Below are 24,779 nucleotides of genomic sequence, written 5' to 3'. Positions count from 1 at the left end.
TATAGACTGTATACAGTATGTAAATGTCCTTAAATCTGTGCTCAAGAGGGAAACAGGTTACATTTTTATGTTCACCAGGCCTATTGTCCAAATGTAAGAGGGAAACCACAGGAGGCCAACGAGAACCTAAAATAGAGGTGTACATGGGAAGGACAGTGGCCCTCATTCAGAGGCGCTCGCAAGAAGCGAGCACTGGTTCTGAAAGAGGGCGGCCGCTTCTATTTTTAAGTGCGGCCTCCTGATTGCTAGCTAAGCTGTGGATTACCATCCACAGCTTTTGCGACCGACCAGGTTGATGGTCGCAATGGTCAAGAGCATCGCGACCATCAGGGCTTGTAACGAGACCCTAAGGTTGGGTCTCGGCAGCCACAAGCCCCAGGGAGCTTCCTGCTCTGATCGAGCATGGAAACTCCCCACTGACATCACTGCTGATGTCAGTGCGGCCGCCCACAAAACGGCAGGCATTCCTTAATGAACGCCTCCGTTTGTGAAACCACCCCCCCGCCCACAAAACAGGACGAGCTGTCGATCACCATCGACAGCCGCCCATTTTGTAGTGAGCTCCGGAGCGAGAGAATTTCTCTTTTGCTCCGGGGCTTGCGCAAGTGCAGCGCGGCCGCTGCGCGTGCGCAGCCCTAAACATCGACCTGCTTCCCAGCGCTCAGCACTTGCGAGCGGGTCTGAATGAGGTCCAGTATCTTATGCTCTTCTACATAATAAGAGTAAGTACAATTAATAGCTACAGAAACCTTTACAGATTGCGTGATCTTACAATAGGGATCACTGCTCTGTTCTTTTTCCGCTAACAATTGGCACATTCATAACAATGGGGAGAATTCGGGTAATAAATTCTGAGTGTAGCACATTACACACAATGTTAGATTCATCTCACATAAACGTTGCTCATCCTACTCCCTGGTAATGAATGTGGAAAGCAATAAGTACGTCAGATGGGAATATTGTCTGCCTGCCAGAATCAGTCATCAAACAGCCTCGTCCTCGAATGTGAGTCACATAAGTGCTGCGTAATGCAAGTGATTCATATGAACGCACGCGGATAGGCCCTCCTGGACATGGAGAGATTACAATTAAAGGCAAATCCTTTGCAAAATGTTATTTGTCCCTCTGAGACAGGGAGAATCCAGTTTCCATTATTGGAAGGAGGAAATGCACAAGGAAAAAAGGGAAAGAAAATAGAATTCTGAATTCCCTTTTTTTGAGGTGTGCTCCCGGGATTCTGCAAATCGAAAACATAATCCCAGTATGTTAAACCAGAAACCTCTGGAGAAGACACTTTAGGCATGGGGAAGAGGGGGCTCACAGCAGATGATAAGTCAACCAAACTTTAGTGATTAAAGTTAGGATCGCTTACAAAAATGGCTGCTCACTCATAGCGCAGGGCTGTAGGAGATGGAATGAGCAGGAGTCTGATTGATTGTTATCTGAAATTAAGTGGAAGGAGTTTTCCCCATCTTGCTGTTATGGAAGAGCCTGTCCTTAGTCTGCTGTTATCAGGCATAAAACCAGGCACAAGAACCGTAACAAGACTTTTTGGTGCCCTGTGCCAGAGAGAGCATTGGCACCCCAATTTTTTTAAATAAGGACAAAAAAATAGTGCACCTGAAAAAGGGTCATGGCTTCATGGGGAAGGGCCAGGGAAGAGATAGGGGAGGCCAGGAGATAAAATAGGAGATATGCTGGGGATAAAAGAGGAAGTTACAAATGAGAATGATAATAAACAGGAAGATTAACAGACCCAAACAGCGCCCCCTGCCCTGGTCACACTACCCTACTTACGGCCCTGCCAGGCACATTCTCTGAGCAAGGTTCAAAGTTCTTCCTATTGAAATATGACTTCTGGTGCCATTACATGCTTAATTTATTGCAGAGATACTGATACACAAGTTCCTATATATAGGGCCTGATTGCAGCATCGGGGGCAAACGGCCGATGTTATCAGTCTGCACATGCATCCGAGTACCAGTATGCATATGTCCCGATGGTTACCACTGGGTGACGCAGAGAGAGGCAATTTCAGTGGGATTTCTTGGAAGGTCACATGGGTACGGCCAGCCAGACGCGGGAGTGTCGCAGTCAGCGACTGAAACTTTATCTGCAGTTGCAATGATATCGGCGGCCATGTTGAGAAGGAAATTCTGCGCCTCCAAAGGGCTGGTGCAATATCAGATGCTGCGACCTACGTGCGTCTCATTGGTGCACATGCACCGACTTTTTACGCAGAGAGGTGGATGATCCCCGCAGCTGGTGGGTGTCTGTACGAATTCCATTGGCTGCGGCATTAGCCTAAAGTATCGGTAGTTCTGCGTAAAAAGTTGCAGTCGCGCTGGCATTAGCGTCCACCTCTAAGCCAGTCCAATCATTTCTGTATAAACAGTGAGAACTGATATCATGGCTTATATAACAGTTCTAATGTGCGCAATGAACACTTGTGTAATAAAAGGCCCTGTACTGTCACTTATTATGGATTTACCTTTATCTGTATAATGATTTGGTCACGGAACTCCTTGATGACTATTAATATCCATATAATTTACAGTATAAAGTGCCTTATTACATGTATGACTGCTTGGCTCCCTTACAGTTCATGTATTGAATTTCTTGTATGTTTGTATATATGTAAAAACTACAATTAAGAATTTGAAATTCTAAGGAGGGTTATTAAGCAGTGACACTATGGCCCGTATTCAATTGGAAGCGAAAAGCCGAGATCCGCGAAAAAGTATCGCTGATTGCGACTTTTTGTCAGTCGGAAACTTATCTCCGTATTCAATTGTAAACACTTTTTGTGTACGCGAAAACGCAATGCAATGTAATGGGCAAAATAGATTCGCCTACGAATAGGTAGAGAAAAAAAATGCAAAATCGCTATTTAGGGGGGGCCACGGTTGGGAAACCACTCAGCACCCTTCGTACAGCCCCCAAAGTATAACTGTCAAAAAAAAATCTAAAACAAAGTGAGGTACACCCCAAAAAAGCACTTTAAAAATGGTGGCGAAAAAGTGCAAAGTGGGGGTACAAATATAAAAAGTAGCAAAATAGATTTCTGGGGGGTCTGCAAGTATGTGTGAGGTGTTTTTTAATTGCAGGTAATTGCTGAAGGTGCGTTTTTTACGTTTCTTATAACTTCACTTTGGCAACTTTTAAATATGCTTGCACCCATTTTCATGTACCCCAAATGTGACAGGACTACTTATGTTCTCATAAAAATACTGCTTTATGCCATTCTTCACCACTTGTGCAAAGACGCTAATTAGTGGCAATTGTGCGAACTTAAGTACCCCAAACTGCATTGATCACCAATGTTTCTGCATCTTTTTGGGGGGTTCAGGCTGATCCCCGAATCAGACATCATTTTTCGCCTGTTCTGACTTCGCGTGTCTCCGTTTTCGCGTCTTTTGGAATTGAATAGGGTGAATCGCGGGTATGCGCACAATAAGTTTCCGTGGCTAAAAGTCGCGATGTAGGCGAAAACTCTGGCAGGCGAAACTTTATCGCATACGTGAAACTAGTTGAATACGGGCCTTAGTCTGGATGCCTTTGATAAAGTCTCTAATTAGTGACGAACAGCATCAGTGGGAGCTAAGCGTCCATCTAATGAGGAGAAATCAGTTCCCTATTTCTGTTTGCCGGGATATGACATTTGTGACACTACGATATAAGCTTTATGGGAGCACATAGAGGCCCTGATTCAGAGCCGGTTGCTCTGAATCAGGGCCGGTCTTTTTTTTTTTTTTTTAAGAACGGCCTCCTGGCCGCTCGCATTCCTGTGGGTGACCACCCACAGCTATAGCGAGCGGCCATGATGATGGTCGCGATGGTCAAGACCATCGCGACCATCGGGCTTGCGACGAGACCCTTGTGGTAGGGTCTCGTGGCCGCAAGCTCCAGAGAGCTTTCGGCTCAAACAGAATGCCTCCATGGGAACGCCTCCGTCTGGGAAGCCACCCCCCCGGCCCACCCACCAAAGGGGGCGTGCTGTCACTCAACATCGACAGCACGCCCCCTATGGTGCGAGACCCGGAGCAACGGATTGCCCATCGCTATACGGGTCTCGCGCATGCGCACAACAGAGCCGGCTCCGTCGTGTGCATGCGCTCTGGGCCACCATCGACCCGGTTGCGAGCGCTCAGTGCTTGCGACCGGGTCTGAATCAGGCCCAGAGTTCTGAGAGACTTCTTTTAATAGTGAACCTCAAATAGGAGTTGGCCACTAACAGAAGAAGAGGTATTATCCTAAGGCCTTATTTATCCAAGAGTTTATCATTTACAACAAGTGGTAAAAAGTGTTGCGTATGATAATGGTGCTCCAGCCAATCAGCTCCTAACGGTCATCTGTTTGAATAATGACAGTTGGGAGCTGATTGGCTGGAGCACCATTTATCATAACAAGTTTTATCACTCATTGTGAGTGATAAAACTCGTTGATAAATCAGTCCTCTCATATTCCAGCAATAGTTTGAAAGCAATAGATACAGTACATTTCCTAGACCCACCTGTTTATATACATAGTCGCTGTAGGAGCCATCAATACCGTGGGCTCATTATCTGGTACTTTTCCGAGGAGTAATGCACTCTGCAGATTCTCCACTGCACTCAGTAAATGATGTGACACTGTGCTCTACAGAAATGGAGGGTGCAGTTAATGTACACATTCCTATCCTCAATGTATCTGTCATTTACAGTAATCTACAAACTTCATACATGAATGGTAAAATATTCAAGATATCTTAAAAAATATTCATTTATTCATGCTTCAAACCAGCAAGGTAACTTATCACGGGGCATATTTATTAAACAATATTTACAGAATATTGATCGAAAACAGACATTTTTGGGGGTACCCGAAAATATTAAGGAACCCCTGGATGTACCATGGAGGGACTGCAGCAGATATCCCTCCATTTCCGACCGCAAAGCAGTTAACTTTTTAGATATATAATTTTTTGTTTCTTCTCTAAATAGTTGTTTTACACCTTTTACTAGTCAAGAAATCTTAGTTTTATTTATTTTGATATATTTGCAGCTACTCTGTGGCTTTGTACCTTTCCGATGCCTGGTTGCTTTTTTCAGCTGCGGACACCCAGAAGAGGTGACCACAGCTCAGCTAAAGTGCACATTTGCAAAGCTTTCACTGCTTCTATGCATGACCAAAGTATAACCATCAATGGTTATACCATCGAATGGTTGTGAGGCGATGGCTAGCAGCCATCGCATCACTTGATGTGAGAAGCCTGGCATCAAATGTTTGCTGGGCTTCCGACATCAAATCCAGTCCATCCCTACAGCAAAGCAGACATCCCCTTTCAATACCTTTTCTTCCCCCTAATGTGAGTATTTTAGTGGATTTCTTTAACAAACATGCAATCATCTCATCATTACCTACATATACCTACCCGGCTATCCCCAGCAGTCCCATTTCTCGCAGTGGCTTCCAGGACGTTGCTTATAGCATTAAAGAGATAGTTTGCTGTTGTTTCCTTTGACTGGTCTTGTTCATCGTTTAAGGTCAATAAGGACTGACTGACATCTTTCAGTACAGTCATGGCTTCCACCTTAAAGAAATGTAGGATATATTTGAAGGTGACTTGCGGAACCACATGGCGAATATAACTTTCCACCACATACTCAACTTTGCAGTGTATATCTGTGGGTTTGCAATGCATGCTGGGGACTGGAATTGAACAGGTAGAGAGGAAGAGGTTGTGTGCAGTAAAACTATTGTAGCAAAATATTTAACATGACAGTGTGTCTGTTATGTGCTCAGTGACCTAGCTGACAAATAAAGGATCAGTTTGTATATTATGTCCTGACCTGAGCTGATGAAGACAATTCTTCACTTCTTAATGTAATGTCTTTCAGCACCTCGGACATCTGGAGAGCTGTGTGCAGTGATGTGACATTAACACCAGAGAGCGCTGTTAGCATTACTTCGCGTAACTAGAATGGAAAGAAAAAGGTTTCAGTGAGTCATATACTGTCGTCTAAATAAAGGCCGTCCTTATGATAAACAGCAAAGGCTGTATTCATTAAACAGAATAATATTTTTATTTTGGAATACAGATGTGTCCTCATAAATTCTTGCTGCAGTCACCTCAAACAGCCAATCTGAGCGCACCAGGGACCTCATTCAGAGTCTCTCGCTAGGGCACGCTCGCTCACTGGGAGCGATAATCGCACATCTGCGCATGCGTATAATTCGCAGTGCACGTGCGCAAGTCATTCGTTGCGATCTGATTTTGCTAGCTCGCAAGCCACTTTCAGGTCGCTGCTTTGAGTGACAGATAGTGCCCGTTTGTGGGTGGTAACAGGGGAAGGTGCTTGTGAACGGGGGTGTGGATGTGAGAACGCAGGCGTGTCTGACCGTCAGAACGGCGTTTAATGAGTGTGCATAATTAGCAAAGTAGCGTCATTGTACATGTGACTTGGTTGTTTTTTAGCCTAAACTGCTCGCAGTGCTTGGGGTAGCTTAGGTCAACCCTAAGCGCTGCGAGCAGCTCCGATGGCCCTCGTTTTTCACGATTAATCAGACTCTTCCCGGAGATGACGTGTGCTGCGAGTGACAGGTGGGAGGTTTTATAGCCCAGCGTACGCTAACTGCCTTCGCTCACTAAGACATAGAAAGCATCCTTATAGCGCAAAGAGGGATCGCTTCACCTGCATACCCGGCCCAATCGCATGTTGCGAGAGACTCTGAATGAGGTCCCAGGTCCCTTATGATTCTGCGCTTTTTTGCATCTTTTTCCACATTTTGTTAAGTTACAGTCTTATTCCAAAATGGAATAAATTCATTTTTGTCCTCAAAATTCTACACACAATACCCCATAATGACAACTTGTAAAAAGTTTTTTTGAGATTTTTGCAAATTTAATAAAAAAAACAAAACTAAGAAATCACAAATACATAACTATTCACAGCCTTTGCTCAATACTTTGTTGATGCACCTTTGGCAGCAATTACAGCCTCAAATCTTTTTGAATATGATGCCACAAGCTTGGCACACCTATCTTTGGGCAGTTTCGCCCATTCCTCTTTGCAGCACCTCTCAAGCTCCATCAGGTTGGATGGGAAGCGTCGGTGCACAGCCATTTTCAGATCTCTCCAGAGATGTTCAATCAGATTCAAGTCTGGGCTCTGGCTGGGCCACTCACGGACATTCACAGAGTTGTCCTGAAGCCACTCCTATGATATCTTGGCTGTGTGCTTAGGGTCGTTGTCCTGCTGAAAGATGAACCGTCACCCCAGTCTGAGGTCAAGAGCGCTCTGGAGCAGGTTTTCATCCAGGATGTTTCTGTACATTGCTACATTCATCTTTCCCTCTATCCTGACTAGTCTCCCAGTTCCTGCTGCTGAAAAACATCCCCACAGCATGATGCTGCCACCACCAGGCTTCACTGTAGGGATGGTATTGGTCTGGTGATGAGCGGTGCCTGGTTTCCTCCAAACATAATGCCTGGCATTCACGCCAAAGAGTACAATCTTTGTCTCTCATGGTCTGAGAGTCCTTCAAGTGCATTTTGGCAGACTCCAGGCGGGCTGCCATGTGCTTTTTACCAAGCAGTGGCTTCCATCTGGCCACTCTACCATACAGGCCTGATTGGTGGATTGCTGCAGAGATGATTGTCATTCTGGAAGGTTCTCCTCTCTCCACAGAGGAATGCTGTAGCTCTGACAGAGTGACCATCAGGTTCTTGGTTACCTCCCTGACTAGGGCCCTTCTCCCCCGATCGCTCAGTTTAGATGGCCGGCCAACTCTAGGAAGATGGTTCCGAACTTCTTCCATTTACGGATGATGGAGGCCACTGTGCTCATTGGGACCTTCAAAGGAGCAGATCTTTTTCTGTACCCTTCCCAGATTTGTGCCTCAAGACAATCCTGTCTCGGAGGTCTACAGACAATTTCTTGGACTTCATGCTTGGTTTGTGCTCTGACATGCATTGTGAAGTATGGGACCTTATATAGACAGGTGTATGCCATTCAAAATCATGTCCTATCAACTGATTTTACTACAGGTGGACTCCAATTAAGCTGTAGGAACATCTCAAGGATGATCAGTAGAAACAGGATGCACCTGAGCTCAATTTTGAGCTTCATGGCAAAGGCTGTGAATACTTATGTACATGTGATTTCTAAGTTTTGGGGGGTTTTTTAATTAAATTTGCAAACATCTAAACAAAATTTTTTTACACGTCATTATGGGGTATTGTGTGTAGAATTCTGAGGACAAAAATCAATGGAATGCGGCCGGCGGTTCGATTCCCGGCAGCGCCTGGCCGACCAAAGCAGAGTTCCCGGCAGCGGAAGCCCGACAGCGCTGAAAATCACGATCGTCGATAGGTAAGTATTGACTAACCTAACCCCCTAACCCTAACCCTTCTTAGGGCTGCCTAACCCTAACCTCCCCCCCCCCCAAGTGCCTAACCCTTATCCCCCCTCTAAGTGCCTAACCCTAACCCCCCCCATTCCCCGCTGCCTAAACCTAAGTCCCCCGGGGGGGTGCCTAACCCTAAGTCCCCCCCAGGTGCCCTAAACCTAACCCTCCCCCCCCCCCCGCGGCGCCTGGCATCTCTTCGATTGGGATGCCGGGTGCCGGTCTACCGGCGTCGGAGAAATGTCAGGCGTCTACATCTAGACGCCTGGCATTTCACCCTCGCCAGGATATGACAGTGGGGAAGCCGGCTGCCGGTATTAAGGCAGCCGGCTTCCCGATTGTAGACCAAATGAATTTATTCCAATTTGGAATAAGGCTGTAACATAACAAAATGTAGAAAAGTGAAGCGCTGTGAATACTTTCAGGATGCACATTATCTGTGTGTGACTGAGTTAGAATCCATATCTAAAAAGCTACGATGCTGCATCCGCGGCTTTTTCGTACGCCAAGTTCTGCGTATACAGACTCGCACACAGATGTACAAGTGTCTCACATCAAATGAATTAGCACCATCTCCTCACATTTTCAGGTGAAATAGATGCTCGGCGCCAGCAGAGTCACACAGGACCTGGCGGCTCCCTCATGCCAGGCAGCCCACGTTGCATGGCGTATTAAGGCTGGATGTATGAGGACAGATCTGTAGGTTACTCTCTAACAATACAACAAGTATAGGTGGGATGGCGCTAGAAACACATATTAAACATGAGATAAATGTAAATACATAAATCTTTTATTAGACATAAAAATAAACATTGCTACGTAGCAAAAAGACTGAATAAAATATTGACATATATGGATGTAAAATAACTGCATCAATGATATTCGTAAGTATAAATGTTATATTGTATCAACTGCCACAATTGTAGCAATGGAATAATTATATTAGAACAAATAAATGTCTGTTCCCAGTGGCGGAGGGATATGAAACTCCAAATTAGTAGATATTAATGGTGGTAAAATACAGGGCCTGATTTAGACCCAGTCGCAAGCGCTGAGCGCTCACAACCGGGTCGATGGTGGCCCAGAGCGCATGCGCACGATATAGCCAGCTCCGTCGTGCACACGCGCGAGACCCGTATAGCGACCGGCAATCCGTCGCTCCGGGTCTCGTACCAAAGGGGGCCTGCTGTCAATGTTGAGTAACAGCACGCCCCCTTTTGTGGGCGGACCGGGGGGGGGTGGCTGCCCAGATGGAGGCGTTCCCATGAGAATGCCTACCGTCTGGGGATGGCCCCACTGACATCACTTGTAAGAGCCAAAATCTCTCTGGGGCTTGCGGCAACGAGACCCTACCACAAGGGTCTCGTCGCAAGCCTGATGGTCGTGATTGTCTTGACCATCACGACCATCTTCCTGGCCACTCAGCTATGCGAGTGGCCAGGAGGCCGTTCTGTCAGAGCATCCGGCTCTCAGTCAGGGCCACAGTTCAAATCATAGTACTGGAGCCGCCAGTGGAAGGCATATAGTGTCAGACAGCTGTAATCTTATATTACGCCTGTTTGTTATGTATTGAAAAAATGACATTACATAACCCCTTTAGCGAGTGTACCATTGATAAATCGGACCCTAAATATGAAAGCCTGTACTATAATTACTAGAATTAACTTTTGTAACGTTCACTTTATTTGCATTTTTACTGATAAGTAGGCAAATTTGAGAATAAGTATCACATTGACTGTAATTATCCATTAACTACGCAGCATTATTGCGCCTGCAAATAAGCCCCACCTCTTTCTTGTTGTCTCTTTGCAGTGACAGATTGCCGTTGTCCACAGGGGCTTCCTGGTTTAGGACAGAAGACACTGATTTGTACAGCTGGATTAGTGAGTTGCTGTCACTCCCCTCCTTTACAATGTCAGCAGACCTCTCAGACAGGAAGGAAGCCAGGTCGCCGATGCTCGTCTCATCAGGTCTGACCTAGAACATTGGATCTGATATCTGAGTCTCTTACATGATCAATGGAAGTTAATCAGGAATGGACTAAACATTTTTACCAGCCTTTTCTGTGAGGCCCCATGCCCCCACCCCATTGCAGCTCTCCATGTTAACAGCCCCACAGCCTAAATACATAGAAATTATATTATCCTTATTCAGTCCAATTTTTAGTGCATGTATCACACAGACAGAGAGTGAGAACTGTTTTTATCATTATTTTTTACGCAATCTGTTTTTATCGAAAACAACATCAGCAGCAGACATATAAAACAGGGGTATATCTAGGGGTCTAAGCGCCCCTGGCAAAGTAGGGGACTGGAGCCCCCCTCCCCACCCTGTTGGCAGTTAGTAAACAGACATGGTGGCTGTACGGGCGGCAATCGCCCTCCCCCTCCCTCGACGCCCAGTGCTGATGCTTCTGACTGAGATTAGCAGCAATAGCACAGACTTTTGACAGACAGAACTGGCTGCAGGTGGCAATGCCGGGCAATGCTAGCACCCCCCCACCATCCGGTGCCCCTGGCGAGTGCCATCCTGGCTAATAGGAAGATACGCCCCTGATATAAAAAGGCTCATACAGGTTATAGTGGTAATATCAAGAATTGCGCATAACACTAACACTGCTTAGTAAATAGACCCCATTGTTTTTGTAGACTATAAAAGTGTTTTTTAAACAAAATACTTCACCGACACCCGACCCCAATGGAAGGCTATATCAGGCACCATACACAGTGCACGATTCGCTGTATGACCTCACGATATACCCTTCTATCCTACATTTACCCACATACGGTCGTCAGCAACGTCGGCCCATCTGACGTGTAGCAAAATAAGATGGGGCGACGTCGCTGACGGCATACGTGAACACACGATTGAGTGTACACACTGAGCAATTGGGACAATATGTCTTTCCAATTTGCCTCAAAACGACAAATCGTCCAATATATCGTCTAATGTGTACCCCACCTTATAAATATAAAATAGGAAAAAATATATAAATCCTTTGCAAATGTGATTTAAAGTTATGTATTTATGAATAGGTCACCTTAACTTTCACTGTGGTGTTGACAGAATCTCCATAGTTATTAGTGACAGTAACCGTAATGTTTCAACATGAAGCCATTCTCTTCTTCTCCAAGTTGTAAATAAACTGAGGGAAGTTCTCGATTTGGGCCACAGTACAGCTGAGACTCTAGAGCATATAAGAGACAAGCAATTTGAGAGAGGCGACTCTAATGGAAGTGACATACTCACGTGGGTGTAAAAAATAAATGCAGTAAAAAGTATCAACATCTGCTTCCATTGATCTAACTCAGTGGTTCTCAAACTCGGTCCTCAGAACCCCACACAGGTCAACGTTTTCCAGGTCAGCCAGCAGGTGCACAGGTGTATTCGTTACTCACCGACACATTTTAAAAGACCTACAGGTGGAGCTAATTATTTCACTTGCGATTCTGTGAAGAGACCTGGAAAACATGCACTGTTTGGGGTCCTGAGGATCGAGTTTGAGAACCTGTGGTCTATTTTATTGATTTGGAATCTCTGTCCAGGTTCAAGAGATTTACACTCTCTCATCAAGTGACACTTACTTGGCTTGGGGTGGAAGCAGTAAGTGAGAGCGATATGATCATCCTTTATACAGGAGTCAGTAAGAGAACAAGGCGGAAGGCAGGAGATCCGGAAACTGGTCAATGCAGAACCCTCATTAGGATCTACAGTACAGTTCGGCACCTCTGGAGGGGGCAGAGTTCTAACAACAATCGTTTCCTCCCCATACTCATGTATGTTCTTGGCTAAAAGAAACAACCAAAGATTGTTATTGCCTTGTGTGGGAAGATTGCAGCATAAAACATTGAGGAAAGTGTATAACTGTGAATTTAAAAGCGTGCCCCACCTTGTCGGGGTGGGCAATAAGCATGGCCCCCCCAGCTGTTGTAGAGCTACATATCCCAGCATGCCCTGCTGCAGTTTTGCTATATGGCCATGCTAAAATCTTGCAAAGCATTCTGGTATATGTAGTTCATCAGCAGATGGAGGGACACTTGTTGCCCACCCCTATATGTAATGGCTTTAATTTATTGCCCACTAACTGCCATCCCTGAAATTTTACTATACCAATATATTGCTTTTCTTTCTAGTTTCCTTCTGTGGTTTTCAGGGATATAATTATATCATCCAAGAGATTATATTTCCACAATGCTCCTGGATAGCTGAAGGTCACTGGACACATGTGTGTCATATCCAAGAGCAGTGTCATACCTGATCATATAATAAAAATAGAACAATGTGTTTTGTAGAAGATGCAGGAAGGCATGTATAAATGAATGATTTAAAGTCACCCGTTCATACTGTTCATCAAGGTTCCCTTGTTGTCCTTATCCCTCCCCCTTCCTCAGACTTCTTACACTACAAGTACCTGATACAGCAATAGTTATCACTCACCTATCAGCTTTATTCTGAAAACGCCGTCTGATTGGTTCTGTAAGAAAATGCTGTTCAGCACCAAGGTGGACGTGTTACTTTGTATCAAAATCACAGGACTCCGTCTGAAATCACGCTGGTGGCACACGGCAGGAAGGCTCGCAGGCTGAAATGAAAGGAAAAGATTAAAAAAGTTATGAAACATATTTGGAATTTAATCTTCGTGGTCTGAATATCATCAACTAAAAACTGTACAAAACTATATGATATAAATCTATTAAAGTCTTGTCATTTTTATATATAAGTATGAATGAGATCAGGATAGCGACTGCCGGAATCCCGAACATCCGGATGCCGGCTAAGTATTACTGTCCTCTGGGATAGGGGGGTTAGGTTTAGGCACCCCTGGGGGGGCAGGGGCGTCTTTATAGAGGAGGGGGCTCATGTGCATCCCCCGTCGAGGGCCCCCTCCTCTCACAGCAACACAATTGGGCTGAGCAAGGTATGGGCCACATAAAGTATAGGGTGATTCCATATTACTGGCACCTCTTGAGCACCATAAAATGAAAGCCCCCTCTCAGCAGGGATTGTCCCTGAATGCGACTTCTCCAACCCTTGGATTTTATATAAGTAATCTCCTTCCACAAAGCAAAAATTAGTTCTTAACTCATTTATTAATCATGTTAGTCATGTACTTATCCTACAGCTCCCCCCACAGGAAGAAATCGTCTATTCCTGCAAATCCTATCTTTTGTGTCCCGATACTAGGTGTGTGGGTGTAGCCATGCCCCAATTGTGATTACCGGAATCCTTTCCATATGCTGTGCCACCACTGAAGAGAGTGTGGCTGCACCTCCCTGGCACGCTCAGGACCCCACCGGACCCCCAGAGAGGCCAGGGCTCTGTGTTACGCTCCCTCCTCTTGGCACCCCTGGATACCACCTGTTGGGCAGACATAGGCTTTCTATCCTTGTTTTAAACACTTGTAGGATGGGAGGAACTTACTTTTGTTGAGCTAGCATCAAGATACCAGCTATATGTTACGTCTTCGCAATCCTCACACGCAGCACGGAACACCATGGCATTGGACAGGTTAACATCCTTGCAGTTGGTCTCACAACTGAAGCAAGAAGATTAATGAGATCTTTCAATAAAGCATAAATGCTAGTAAATAATACAAATAACAAAAACAGCAGACGTAAAAAAATAACAGTCCATTGGGACTATAAAAAAAATGTAAAAATTAATTCACAATTCCAACAAAACAGTTTTTTTTTTGTTGTTGTTTTTCTTTTAAATTTGGTTAATTTTAAATATCCGAAATGGAAAATGTGTAAATTAAACTCTGAGACAAACGTTTAGGCTCACAGAATTCCCATTTCAATAACTATAACTAGGGATCTGCTGGCGTCTGAACAGATCTCCTGTGTGTGTGTCAGCTATAGAGGTTTATTGCACAGTTGATCATCAATAAATTCAGCTCTCTCTTATATACCTCTTTCACACTGTGTCACACTGTGGCACCAACCCAAGTTATTCCTGGGTCAGCTCCATTCACACTGTGCCCGTGAGCAGTGGAACTCTTCTACTGGCACTTGGAGTGGAGATGACATCATCTCCAAGTGCCGGGACGACCCGGGTTACCAGAAGTGAAGTGATGGCATCAGCGGTCACTTCGCTCCTCTATCGGGACCCCACATGTGACTGCGTAGTCCACTGACTACTCATGTGTGGCACCGGCAGCCATTGCTGGGGACGATTCCATAGGCTACAGCAGCACAACGCTATCTTCAGATAACATTAGCCAGGGCCGTAGCTAGGGTAGTGCGGCCGGTGCCATGGCACAGGGCACCACAGGGCAGGGGGCGCTGCTTGGGCCTGTCAAATTTCTGTTTATTATCATTCTCACTTGTAGCTTCCTCTTATTTCATCCCCAGCATCTCCTGGCCTCCCCTATCTCTTCCCTGGCCCTTCCCCATGAGGCCATTCCCCTTCTTTGGGTGCATTATGTCCCTTTGAAGAATGAGGGGGGCGCCAATGTTCTTTCTGGCACAGGGTACCAAAAAGTCTAGTTACGGCTCTGGCATTAGCTGCAGGTGCCAAACTAGATGGAAAATCTGACAGCTTTGCAGCCCCAACAGAAACACGTGGGGGCTGTGGCTGCTGTCATAAGTGGAGGGATGTCTCCATACCTGCTGCTGTCCTTCCTCCATACATTGGGGTGATACTTAATAATTACAGGTATCCCCCGAAAATTAGTGTTTTCGGGGGATATGCCAAAAATATTGAATGATAAATAAGCCCCTTATTGTCATAAAGAGACAGGAAGATGTGCTCTATTTCAAAATCTACCTTCATATGGCAATATTGCAGTGAATTAATAGTTGTGTTTTTTCCTCGGGACGGTAGTGTATGTACTTGAGTCACACCTGATTTTGGCTCGGAGCTGGTTCTTGGCCGTCACATAGAAGCACTTCTCATCTTGTGCCGAGCCCTGCTCACTGTGCACCACTGCAGCCCGGACAGTGAATGCAGCGCTGGGGGGCGGCAGGCAGATAGCTGGGATCACAATCTTATCGGAGGTGGTGTTAATCAGATTCTGCTCCACACACTCAAACCAGCCAAACCAGCAATATCCTACAGAAAGAAACAGCACAGGCTTCTCCATGATCTCTATCACGTGTGCAGCCAAAGTCATTCATTGCGCCAGTGACATACACTGCAGCTGCCCAGTCAGCACTTACCACATGACCAGCTGATACTAGTGCCAGGGCTGCTGGGCCATTGCAGGGTAATGTTGGAGAAGGGACTGACATGGCTGCGGGATTTTAGCTGTATTGACCATTGCTTCTTTACGATATCCTGTGAGACATAGTTGAAAAGATAATTATATTATCACAGAGCAGTGCAATGGCATGAGCATGATTTAGGGAGAGATTTATAAGAGCACAAGTGGAGGTGTTACTACAGCAACTAATATCTGATACTAGCTACAGTTGTATAGAACAGGGGTAGGCAATATGTGGCACTCCAACTGCTGTGGAAGCACACACCCCTGCATGCAACGTCACAGTTTTGCTGTTAGGGCATGCTATAACTGGGACAGGGCATGCTGGGATGTTCCATAAAATAAAAGCTTCTGTACTATCTGTCTAGAAGGTTCGATAAATCCCACCCTAAATTACAATAATCAGATCTTCCAATGACCACCATAGTCATACTAGTATGTATACATGTCTTGTGGCCATTATTGGCTTGTAGGAGCACCAGATGATGAATGCAGTTTGAGAAGACCTCAGACTAGTGAGCAATTGATCATTATGAGGAATGCACGTTAATTGCTCACTGCACTTTTTCTAATTGGCCTTACAAGCCATAACTTGAGCAAACCCTATTCATGATCTATTATGTGTTGGGAAACAGCATAGTGAGCACTGATGGTGCTTTCCTCGTAGTCAGCTGCTGATCACTATTTTGCACTATGGGCAGATGTTATATAGTGGGTGTGTTATGATATGTTGACAGTCATAACATCATTGACCATGTTGACATTCATTATGTAGACACTGATGAAGTGTTGACATGTAAGAATGTCGACATATTGTCCTTAATGGTCCAGCGGTGACTTACCTGCTCCCGACGGCTGCAGCGGCTCCAGCAGCGCCTTCCGGGTCATGTGAGTGTGACTTCCGGTGCACAGGAGCCGTTCCGGTGAGTAGTCTATGCCTATTCTTACCCTAAATGCTCCCCCTAACTCTAACCCACCCCATAATGCATATCCCTACTCCCGACCCCCACATAGCCTAATCCTGTCTCTTCCGAATGCCTAACCCTAACCCATAACAATATCGACATCACAACTGTTGACATTATCGTGTCAATAATATGAATATTGAAAAATTTACAAAAATTGTTAATGTCAACCTAATGACTACATCCTCCTATATATGTCCTAGCTTGCTTGATTGCTTTCCTAGGTTAGTTGTCATGGGTTTGTACTTTTATAAAAATATAAATAAAAACACTCACCTTTTCCTCTGTACCTGGCATTCTGTGCTTGTCTTGTGTCTCTGTGTGCCAAGAAAATTAGCCTTATGTAATAACCAAATAGACACAATGCATAAAGTGTATTGTGCATCCGTTGTGGATCAGGAATGGTGGCAGGCCAAGTGTGGAATGGTGGCAGGCCAAGTGTGTAAATTAAAAACTTATAAAAGTGTATATATAATCTCAGGGAAAATAGTAATAACGTCCAATTGTATGCCCACCAGCAGCAACATGCCAGTAACATGATCATAGGCAAACGCAGGGGGGGTTTCCATCTGCCTGGAAACCCCCCTCCCCAGCCCACACCATGACCACAATATAAATAGTAATATAATACAATGTTACTAGTGCTGCATGTTTTTCTCAGTACCACAAATGAAATAATTAGCACCACCTGTGGATCTTTTGAACATGTATCAGCCAGTAATAAATAACTTGTGCACCAACTAGATTTGGAAAACATGCACTGTTAGGGATGTGCTGCTATAGAGCCCAATATGTACATATACAGTATGTCCAGGGCAGTGCTAAGTTATTCTGCTGCTCCCCCAGACTCCCGCATTTGCTCCCATGCTCTGGAATGGTGCTCAGATCTAAAATTAATACATTCAGCTCAGGCAGGATGGCCCTACTGCTGCATCTAATGTCTTAGTGTGACCGCTGGTCCTGTATATGCTGGAATTATGACACACAATACACTATGTATGACACATATTAAAGCTGGATAAGTACTAATTATGCCCTCTTCATGGACTGGCCGCACTCACTCTAAAATCAAGCATTTGGAAACCCCCCTCTAGAAATCCTGCGTTTGCCACTGATGATCATTGATATTAGTGCCCATTAGAAATACTGTAGTGTGCATTTAATTAGCATATACTGTAGGTAGTAATATGTCAGTAATAAGCAAAAAACTAATAGCAATATGACCAACGGTAGTAATGTGCACGAAAATGTCCATTAGTAGTAATGCCTATAATACAAGCCCAATACTACAGTATGCCAGTAATATGCACAGCACTGATCAAAACACACAGTAATACAAACGTATAATTTCCTCGGCTTCAACCTTTTCTATAATCGTTCCGGTTTCTTCGTCTTCTTCTAAAGCATTCAATGCAGTGTTGCCAGTTTCTAATTGGTCAATGTGATAGCCTATTAGATGCTGTCTGCGGTGCACACGCCTACTTCATGTAACATATGGTGTGATGTATCAAGCAGTTAAAAGACTGGAGAAGTGGACTAGTATAGCAGTTGCCCATAGCAACCAATCAGCTTTGATTTATCAAGAACATCTTATTAAATGATAGGTGGAAGCTAATTGAATGCTATGGGCAATTTCTCCACTGGCCCACTACTCCACTCTTTGCTCTTTTTAGGAGTATATTGCCCCTGAGTGCCAGGGGGATCTCTTTAATTAGTTACACACTGCCCATATAAAAAATAAAATACAAAATAATTCAGAGAAAAGCGCTAGCACATGCACTGTAGGTAGGTAGTCCTGCCCCAGGATGGGATGCGGGAGTGATCAGCGCATTCCTACCTTCCTGTTGAGAAGAATTCCTCATTACTGTAATGTTTCCAATGTCCAGGCTCATGTTTGACACTGCATTCCCAGCTGTAACCTTCACCATATAAGTGCCTGCGTCCACCAAAGCGACATACAGTTAATCATGAAATGGGTCTGCCGGATATCACAAAGTGGTGCCATTTATTCATTATCAGTAATCTGTAACGTGCCAACACAATCCACAAGTATGTGACATGATGGAGACAAACCAAACACTGATTGACACCAAGACAGGACATACAACGGGAAAGAAGAAAGGATCGGCAAGACTACCATAGATATAAAATGATACATTTTAAATGATTTTTAATAATAAACTACCGTACCTTCTGTGTCAATCGTAATATTGTGTATTTGTAGCTGCTGGGTTGAGCACTGTCTGGAGTGTGTGAAGGTTTCATTAGGTCCCTTGATTTCAATCTTCACCTCAACCGGTGCTCCATGGGATAAGGACATATTTATGTGCAGGTCTTTCCCGGCATCCATGATGCTGGTGGACAACTGGGCTTCTAAGCCAGACACAGCCTCAATGAGCTGAACGGTGACGCTGGCATTGAGTCTGACTCTGGTGATGTTGTTAGAGGCCATGATCTGCAGCTTCTGGACTCCTGGGCCAATAAGGCGTTGTGATGCGGGGTCCAGGGTCAGGTTGTGGGAAGTGTCACCACTCTTTACCCTGGACTCAGTTAAAGTCATGTTATCTGCTAAGAGCAATAAACTCATGTTGTTACCTAGAATATAAAAGAGGGGGGGCATTAATTTACCCACATATATCTTTATAATAGTTTATATTTATTACAGTAGTTAACTTGCAAAATATAGGTGAAACTAGTCCATTCTGATTAAGGTGCTGCTCAGTATAGTGAGGGCCTCCATATTATAACCCTATATTGGTCTCACTGTATAGGGGGTATTTAAAGAGTGTCGTCTTGCTTATATGTAGACTAAAATGAACTTAAAATGTGATTAGGAGACACCTGGCTAAGCGGTGGCTTTTGGATGCTTTTAGTTTTGCATTTAATAATATAGCTGCTTTAAATGTGTGGGTCATAGGCGCAGATCATGGGCAGCATGCAAAAGCTTAGTAACTCTAGCCAGATCACATAGGGGTCTATGTACTAAGCTTTGGAGAAAGATAAAGTGGAAGGAGATAAAGTACCAACCAATCAGCTCCAGTCACTTTACAGGCTGTCTTTCAAAAATAACAGATAGGAGCTGATTGTTTGACACTGTATCTCAATCCACTTTATCCCTCTCCAAGGCTTAGTACATAGATCCCATAATCCTTTGGAAATTAATATTTAAATACCATATATGAATCATGGTACTGTCTGTCTCCCGATCACAACAGAACCGTTCTGCGTACACTCTGTAACACAAGCAACAGAGGAGTTTTCCGGACTTTTCGGGCACGCGCAGTGCAAATAATCGACCAACTGCGTGAACAATGACATTTTGATCTAAATCAGGCCAGGCGAGTGGCTTCCAAAGGCTGCTTTAGGCGTATTAATGTTATACTGCACCACTGCTGCTGATAGCTAGATTCAGGTATCATTTAGAACAAGGAGCTAAGGGCCTAATTCAGACCCGCTCGCGAGCGCAGGACGCTCGCAAGCGGGTCGATGGTGCCCTAATGCGCATGCGCACGACAGAGGGAGCTCCGTCGCGCGCATGCGCGAGACCCGGCGAGCGACGGGGTAGCCGTTGCTCGGGGTCTCGCACCAATGTCGATGGTGACTGACAGCACGCCCCCTTTGGTGGGCGTGCCAGGGGTGTGGCTTCCAGACCGAGGCGTTCCCATGGGAACGCCGGCGCCTACCGTCTGGGTCCGGCCCCACTGACATCAGTAGTGATGTCAGTGGGAGTGATTTTGGCTCTGATAGAGCCAAAATCACTCCTGGGCTTGCGGCAGCGAGACCCTACCGCAGGGTCTCGTCGCAAGCCCGATGGTCGCGATGGTCAAGACCATCGCGACCATCATCATGGACGCTCGCATAAGCTGTTGGTGGTCACCCACAGCTATGCGAGTGGCCAGGAGGCCGCTCCATTTTTAGGTAGGACGGCCCTGATTCAGAGCGAGCGCTCTGGTCACAGCGTCCGGCTCTGAATCAGGGCCTAACTTTTAAGCGAGGTTTGGTACGGTTTTGCATGCAATGTTTGGATGTTGGCTTTCCTGTTGACTGACAATAATTAATAATGACTGTTATACATTATTTGACTCCAAAGAGCAGAGCATTGAGCTAAGCTGACGATCAGTAACATACACACATACACACACATAATATATGTGCGGTACTATTTTAATAATATAATGAATCAGGCTTGCCTACTTTTTTGGGGGGAGTTCTCCCAGACTCCCGAGAGAGTAGACCGGATCCTGCCCATTTCGCCAGAGAATTGGGAATGTGCTGTCACCCCACCCCCCACTGCTCAGAGGCACAATTGCAGAATTGCCCAGCAGGGGGCGGGGCTTCATTTACAACCCGGAATGATAGCAAGTATGGAATGAATGCTTCACCCTTACCTATACTATGTGTGATGTGAGTGTGACAGAGAACATGGAGAGAAATGCTTATGTGCAAACGGCATTCTGGGAATATTTATATGTATAACAACAAAGGGTCTTTTCTCTCACCTGCACTCAGCTCTACCTGAATCCAGAGGGTCTCTCCGTACACGGCTCTACAATCCCCATCTTGGAGTGGAAGTTGGCTGAAACATCCGGTAACACTTAGGGTGCCGCTCTTCTCTTCCACAATGATGTTCCGCTGCGCTGTCACGTGCCATTCACTGCTCGAACATTCCACAAATACAGCATATTCTCCAGGAGATTCGTAGCTGTGAATTATACTGCTAGACACACTGAAAGACAAATACAATTTAGGACTTGTGCTGTCCTTTTATTTATAGGTCATAATATATATATATATATATATATATATATATATATACACTGTATATCTTATATATAAAATGAATTGGTCTGTTTGTTTGTCTGTCAGGTTATGCATTCAGACACCCCCTGCACCGATTGGGATGAAACCATTGCGAGGTGGTCCAGTTGGTTCCTGGACAGGTTTTAGGGGGGTTAGGGTCCCGGTCAAACCTCCTGTTGGTGTACACTGGGCAGAACTTTTACTTGGAGAGCCTGTTCTGAGCCTCCCACTGGATGGATTTGGCCCAAAACTTCCCAAACCCTTCCACTGGATGGATTTGAAAGAAAACTTCACTGAGGATTTGGATTACATCACATAAAACTTATTAACTTGAACGCCGGGTACTTCAGTTAATATATATATATATATATATATATATATATATATTGTGATAGGATCACTGGTAAAGTAGTCTGTGGCAAGTACATTTGTCCCAGATTCCTGTCTTATGTGTTCTAAACCCTCAGGAGAAAGTCTGCAGTGTAGCAGGCTTGAGTCTCGGCTTTTTGAAAAGCCGGTTTGGGACCTGGGGGTTGTGGGTGAGAGGAGAGGGAGGGCTCCACCCACGGCCACTCCAGGTTTTGGTTCTCGCAGCCTGGTAACAGGCTTGTTAGGGTTTCCACCTGAGAGTGGCCAATATAAGCCTAGTATGTTTAGGGCTGAGTGTCTCACCTGGGAGAGCAGGCAGGGAGTTTGCTCAGAGACACTGGAAAAACCTATCTTGTGAGTGTTGTGCTTTGCCTTTGTTGCTGGTGAGGGTATTAGGCCTTGCCAGGTTCTGGTAGTGAGGGAACCACTTGTGCAGTTAGTGCCCCGACATGGCTAGGAGTTATGTTTTGTTTTCTTTATGTTATTTCTGACATTGCACAATAAAGACTGGCGCCGACCAGCTTGTACTCGAATCCAGTCTGGCGTACTGTTTCCCAGCTGCTGTGTGTGTAAGGAAGGAGTCCTCTACCCAGGAGAGGGACCCCCTAACCTGACTGTGTCACAATATATATATATATATATATATATATACACAGGTCACTGTGGGCGGCACTCTGGACGGCTACTAAATGAAACACATAGACCGCAGGTTAAGCAGATCGACGTTTCAATGCGACAGCATTTTCTTCAGGATACCCGTCGCATTGAAACGTCGATCTGCTTGACCTGCGGTCTATGTGTTTCATTTAGTAGCCGTCCTGAGTGCCGCCCACAGTGACTGTCTACATGTTTCTCTCCCATTTGCTTGGGAGTTTAAACGGAGGGTACCGGACGCAATTTAATGGTTTTAAGGACGGGAGTGCCGGACTCATATATATATATATATATATATATATATATATATATATCAACATCTACATAGTTTACATACACACAGAGTTGTGAAGTTTGCCAATCTGGACAAAAAAGTCCATTACCGGGGTGCCTTCCTCCGCTATGTTGTAATCCCACTAGTATGGAGCACACAGGCCCCCACGTGAAGAGACAGGCGGCACTCTACGGTTCAATTAAATGAGCTTATATTATACATGAAACATACCAACGTTTCAATAAAACGTAGGGTCTTTTCATCAGCGGGTTCAGATGTATGACCTATAGGGCGCCATTTCTCTCCATTTTTTCCAAAATCTTACCCGCGCGAACTACAAGTTACAGAGCACAGGCTGCCACCCAGACAACAAGGGGAATGTTATCCTTTGGAGAAATTCTCTCCAGGACAGAGACAAATCATAAGATAACTTCTGAAGGAACATAGGGCCTGATACAGAGATGTACGCTATTCTCCTCATTGCTGCTGAGCACAAAAGACGCCTCCTGACAGCAGTAGTCGATGGTGATACAAAGACGCAGAATGGGCAACGGAACTGCTTAACCGCGGCCAGGAAATCTGTGTCGGAAGACGCCTGCGTGCACCCAAAAAGGGGACGAGGTATACAAAAAAGGGGCGTGTCCTCACAGGAAATCCTGGTCACATTACTCTGGGGATGCTGGGCTGATCCCAGAGACTAGTGCCTGTCACCTCCTCCTCTGTGACAGGAGCCGAGTGCTGCAGGAGAATGTCACATTGCAGCACCCGGCTCCTGTCATTCCGTGGGTGACACCCGGGTGCCGCCTGCACCCCCATAGTGATGCCACTGTGTGTATGACTGTCACACGCCAAATTAAAAAAATTAAAAGTGTATCTGTGAAGACTACACTTTTATATGTATATCTTCATGGGTCAGTATAGTGAACACAGCAGCGCTGACTCTATTACTGTAACTAGGGCTAATGTTAGGTCTGCGGTATTACAGAAACATAACTACAGAACAGTCTCAGTCATCAGTATCATAGCTAAATAGTATTCTGCACTTATACAAAGCAAGAGGAAGTGATTGCAAAAGAGCATAGGTATTGGATAACAGTTCATGATAATAGGCACGTAATAGTGACACCTGCTTCACATCACTTAAGGCCCCCATACATCCGAGATTGATTGCAGTAATCGTGTAGTTTGCAATTGATTGTGTATAAAAATCTTTCCCTTTTTCAATCGATTATGGCAATTCTGCAATCTGCAATCGATTGAAAAAGGGAAAGATTTTTATACACAATCAATTGCAAATTGCACAATTGCTGCAATCAATCTCTGATGTATGGGGGCCTTTACACAGACTCAGCTATACCGTAGGTGCTGTCCTTCAGGGCTAACAGTAACTTACTTCTCCGGCTGATAGGGATCAATGGTGTGTCCATCTCCGGTGCTTATAATGCAGGATAGATTGCCAGTGTAAGGGGTCAGCAGCCATCTGACAGTGAGTGTTACATTATCAAACACGAGACAATTATCTGCTAAATCCAGCTGCAAACCTGGGGGGAAGGCGACAGCAGATTAGAGTACAGTCATTCATCTGAGTTTTATGGGATAACTATAACAAAGTAATAATGTGCTGCTGGCTGCAGACTGTACAAAGTGGTGTATGTAAATCCTCCTTTACTAAAGGGGAAAAAGAAACACAAAAACGACAATAGCTAGAAACCCACTTTATCTCCAGTTTTGTACCAGGCTGTAAGTTTACAGTGGCATAGTGGCATAAACCTGTTTAATATGGTTAATAATCAAAGTACACCTAGAAATAAGTCCCATTGTACACGTGCACATTGTTTGGTCCTAGTTCCGTTGTTTCCTTCGCACACATTCTGTTTACGGTCTCTTTACTTCTCCCATTCTTACCCTGTCCTTACTGCCCTGTCTCTGAGTCCTTTCTGCATCTTTTCCCCTCTATTAATGTGTTTCTGGTGCGTGTATTTGCTCCTCTAATACTGTCTCCTTATTTTCACCCTCAGCGCCCTTTTTTACCTTGTTGTGTTGTTTACCTTCCCCGACCATCCCTCCACTTCTACTTTCTTTCTCCTTCACTATATTCAAAGATGTTTCCTAGAGTCCTTGCACC

General features: G+C 45.0%; 1 protein-coding gene across 1 annotated transcript in view; it reads right to left on the bottom strand.

Moving 5' to 3' along the window:
- The window catches only part of LOC148474587 (polycystin-1-like protein 2), a 92,702-nt gene that overhangs the window by 53,899 nt on the left and 14,024 nt on the right, over window positions 1-24,779 (bottom strand). Inside the window, 16 exon segments of the mRNA XM_088458398.1 lie at window positions 4,514-4,638; window positions 5,414-5,572; window positions 5,832-5,957; window positions 10,177-10,365; window positions 11,429-11,491; window positions 11,493-11,575; window positions 11,973-12,176; window positions 12,826-12,970; window positions 13,810-13,924; window positions 15,234-15,441; window positions 15,549-15,666; window positions 16,834-16,874; window positions 18,395-18,493; window positions 18,748-19,152; window positions 21,057-21,283; window positions 24,048-24,195. Coding sequence (XP_088314524.1) covers window positions 4,514-4,638; window positions 5,414-5,572; window positions 5,832-5,957; window positions 10,177-10,365; window positions 11,429-11,491; window positions 11,493-11,575; window positions 11,973-12,176; window positions 12,826-12,970; window positions 13,810-13,924; window positions 15,234-15,441; window positions 15,549-15,666; window positions 16,834-16,874; window positions 18,395-18,493; window positions 18,748-19,152; window positions 21,057-21,283; window positions 24,048-24,195 — 2,455 coding nt within the window.

This window comes from Taudactylus pleione, unplaced genomic scaffold (assembly GCF_031769625.1).
Source record: "Taudactylus pleione unplaced genomic scaffold, aTauple2 ptg000828l, whole genome shotgun sequence".
NCBI classification, from domain to species: Eukaryota; Metazoa; Chordata; class Amphibia; order Anura; family Myobatrachidae; genus Taudactylus; species Taudactylus pleione.
This window is presented reverse-complemented; position numbering and strand designations above follow the sequence as displayed.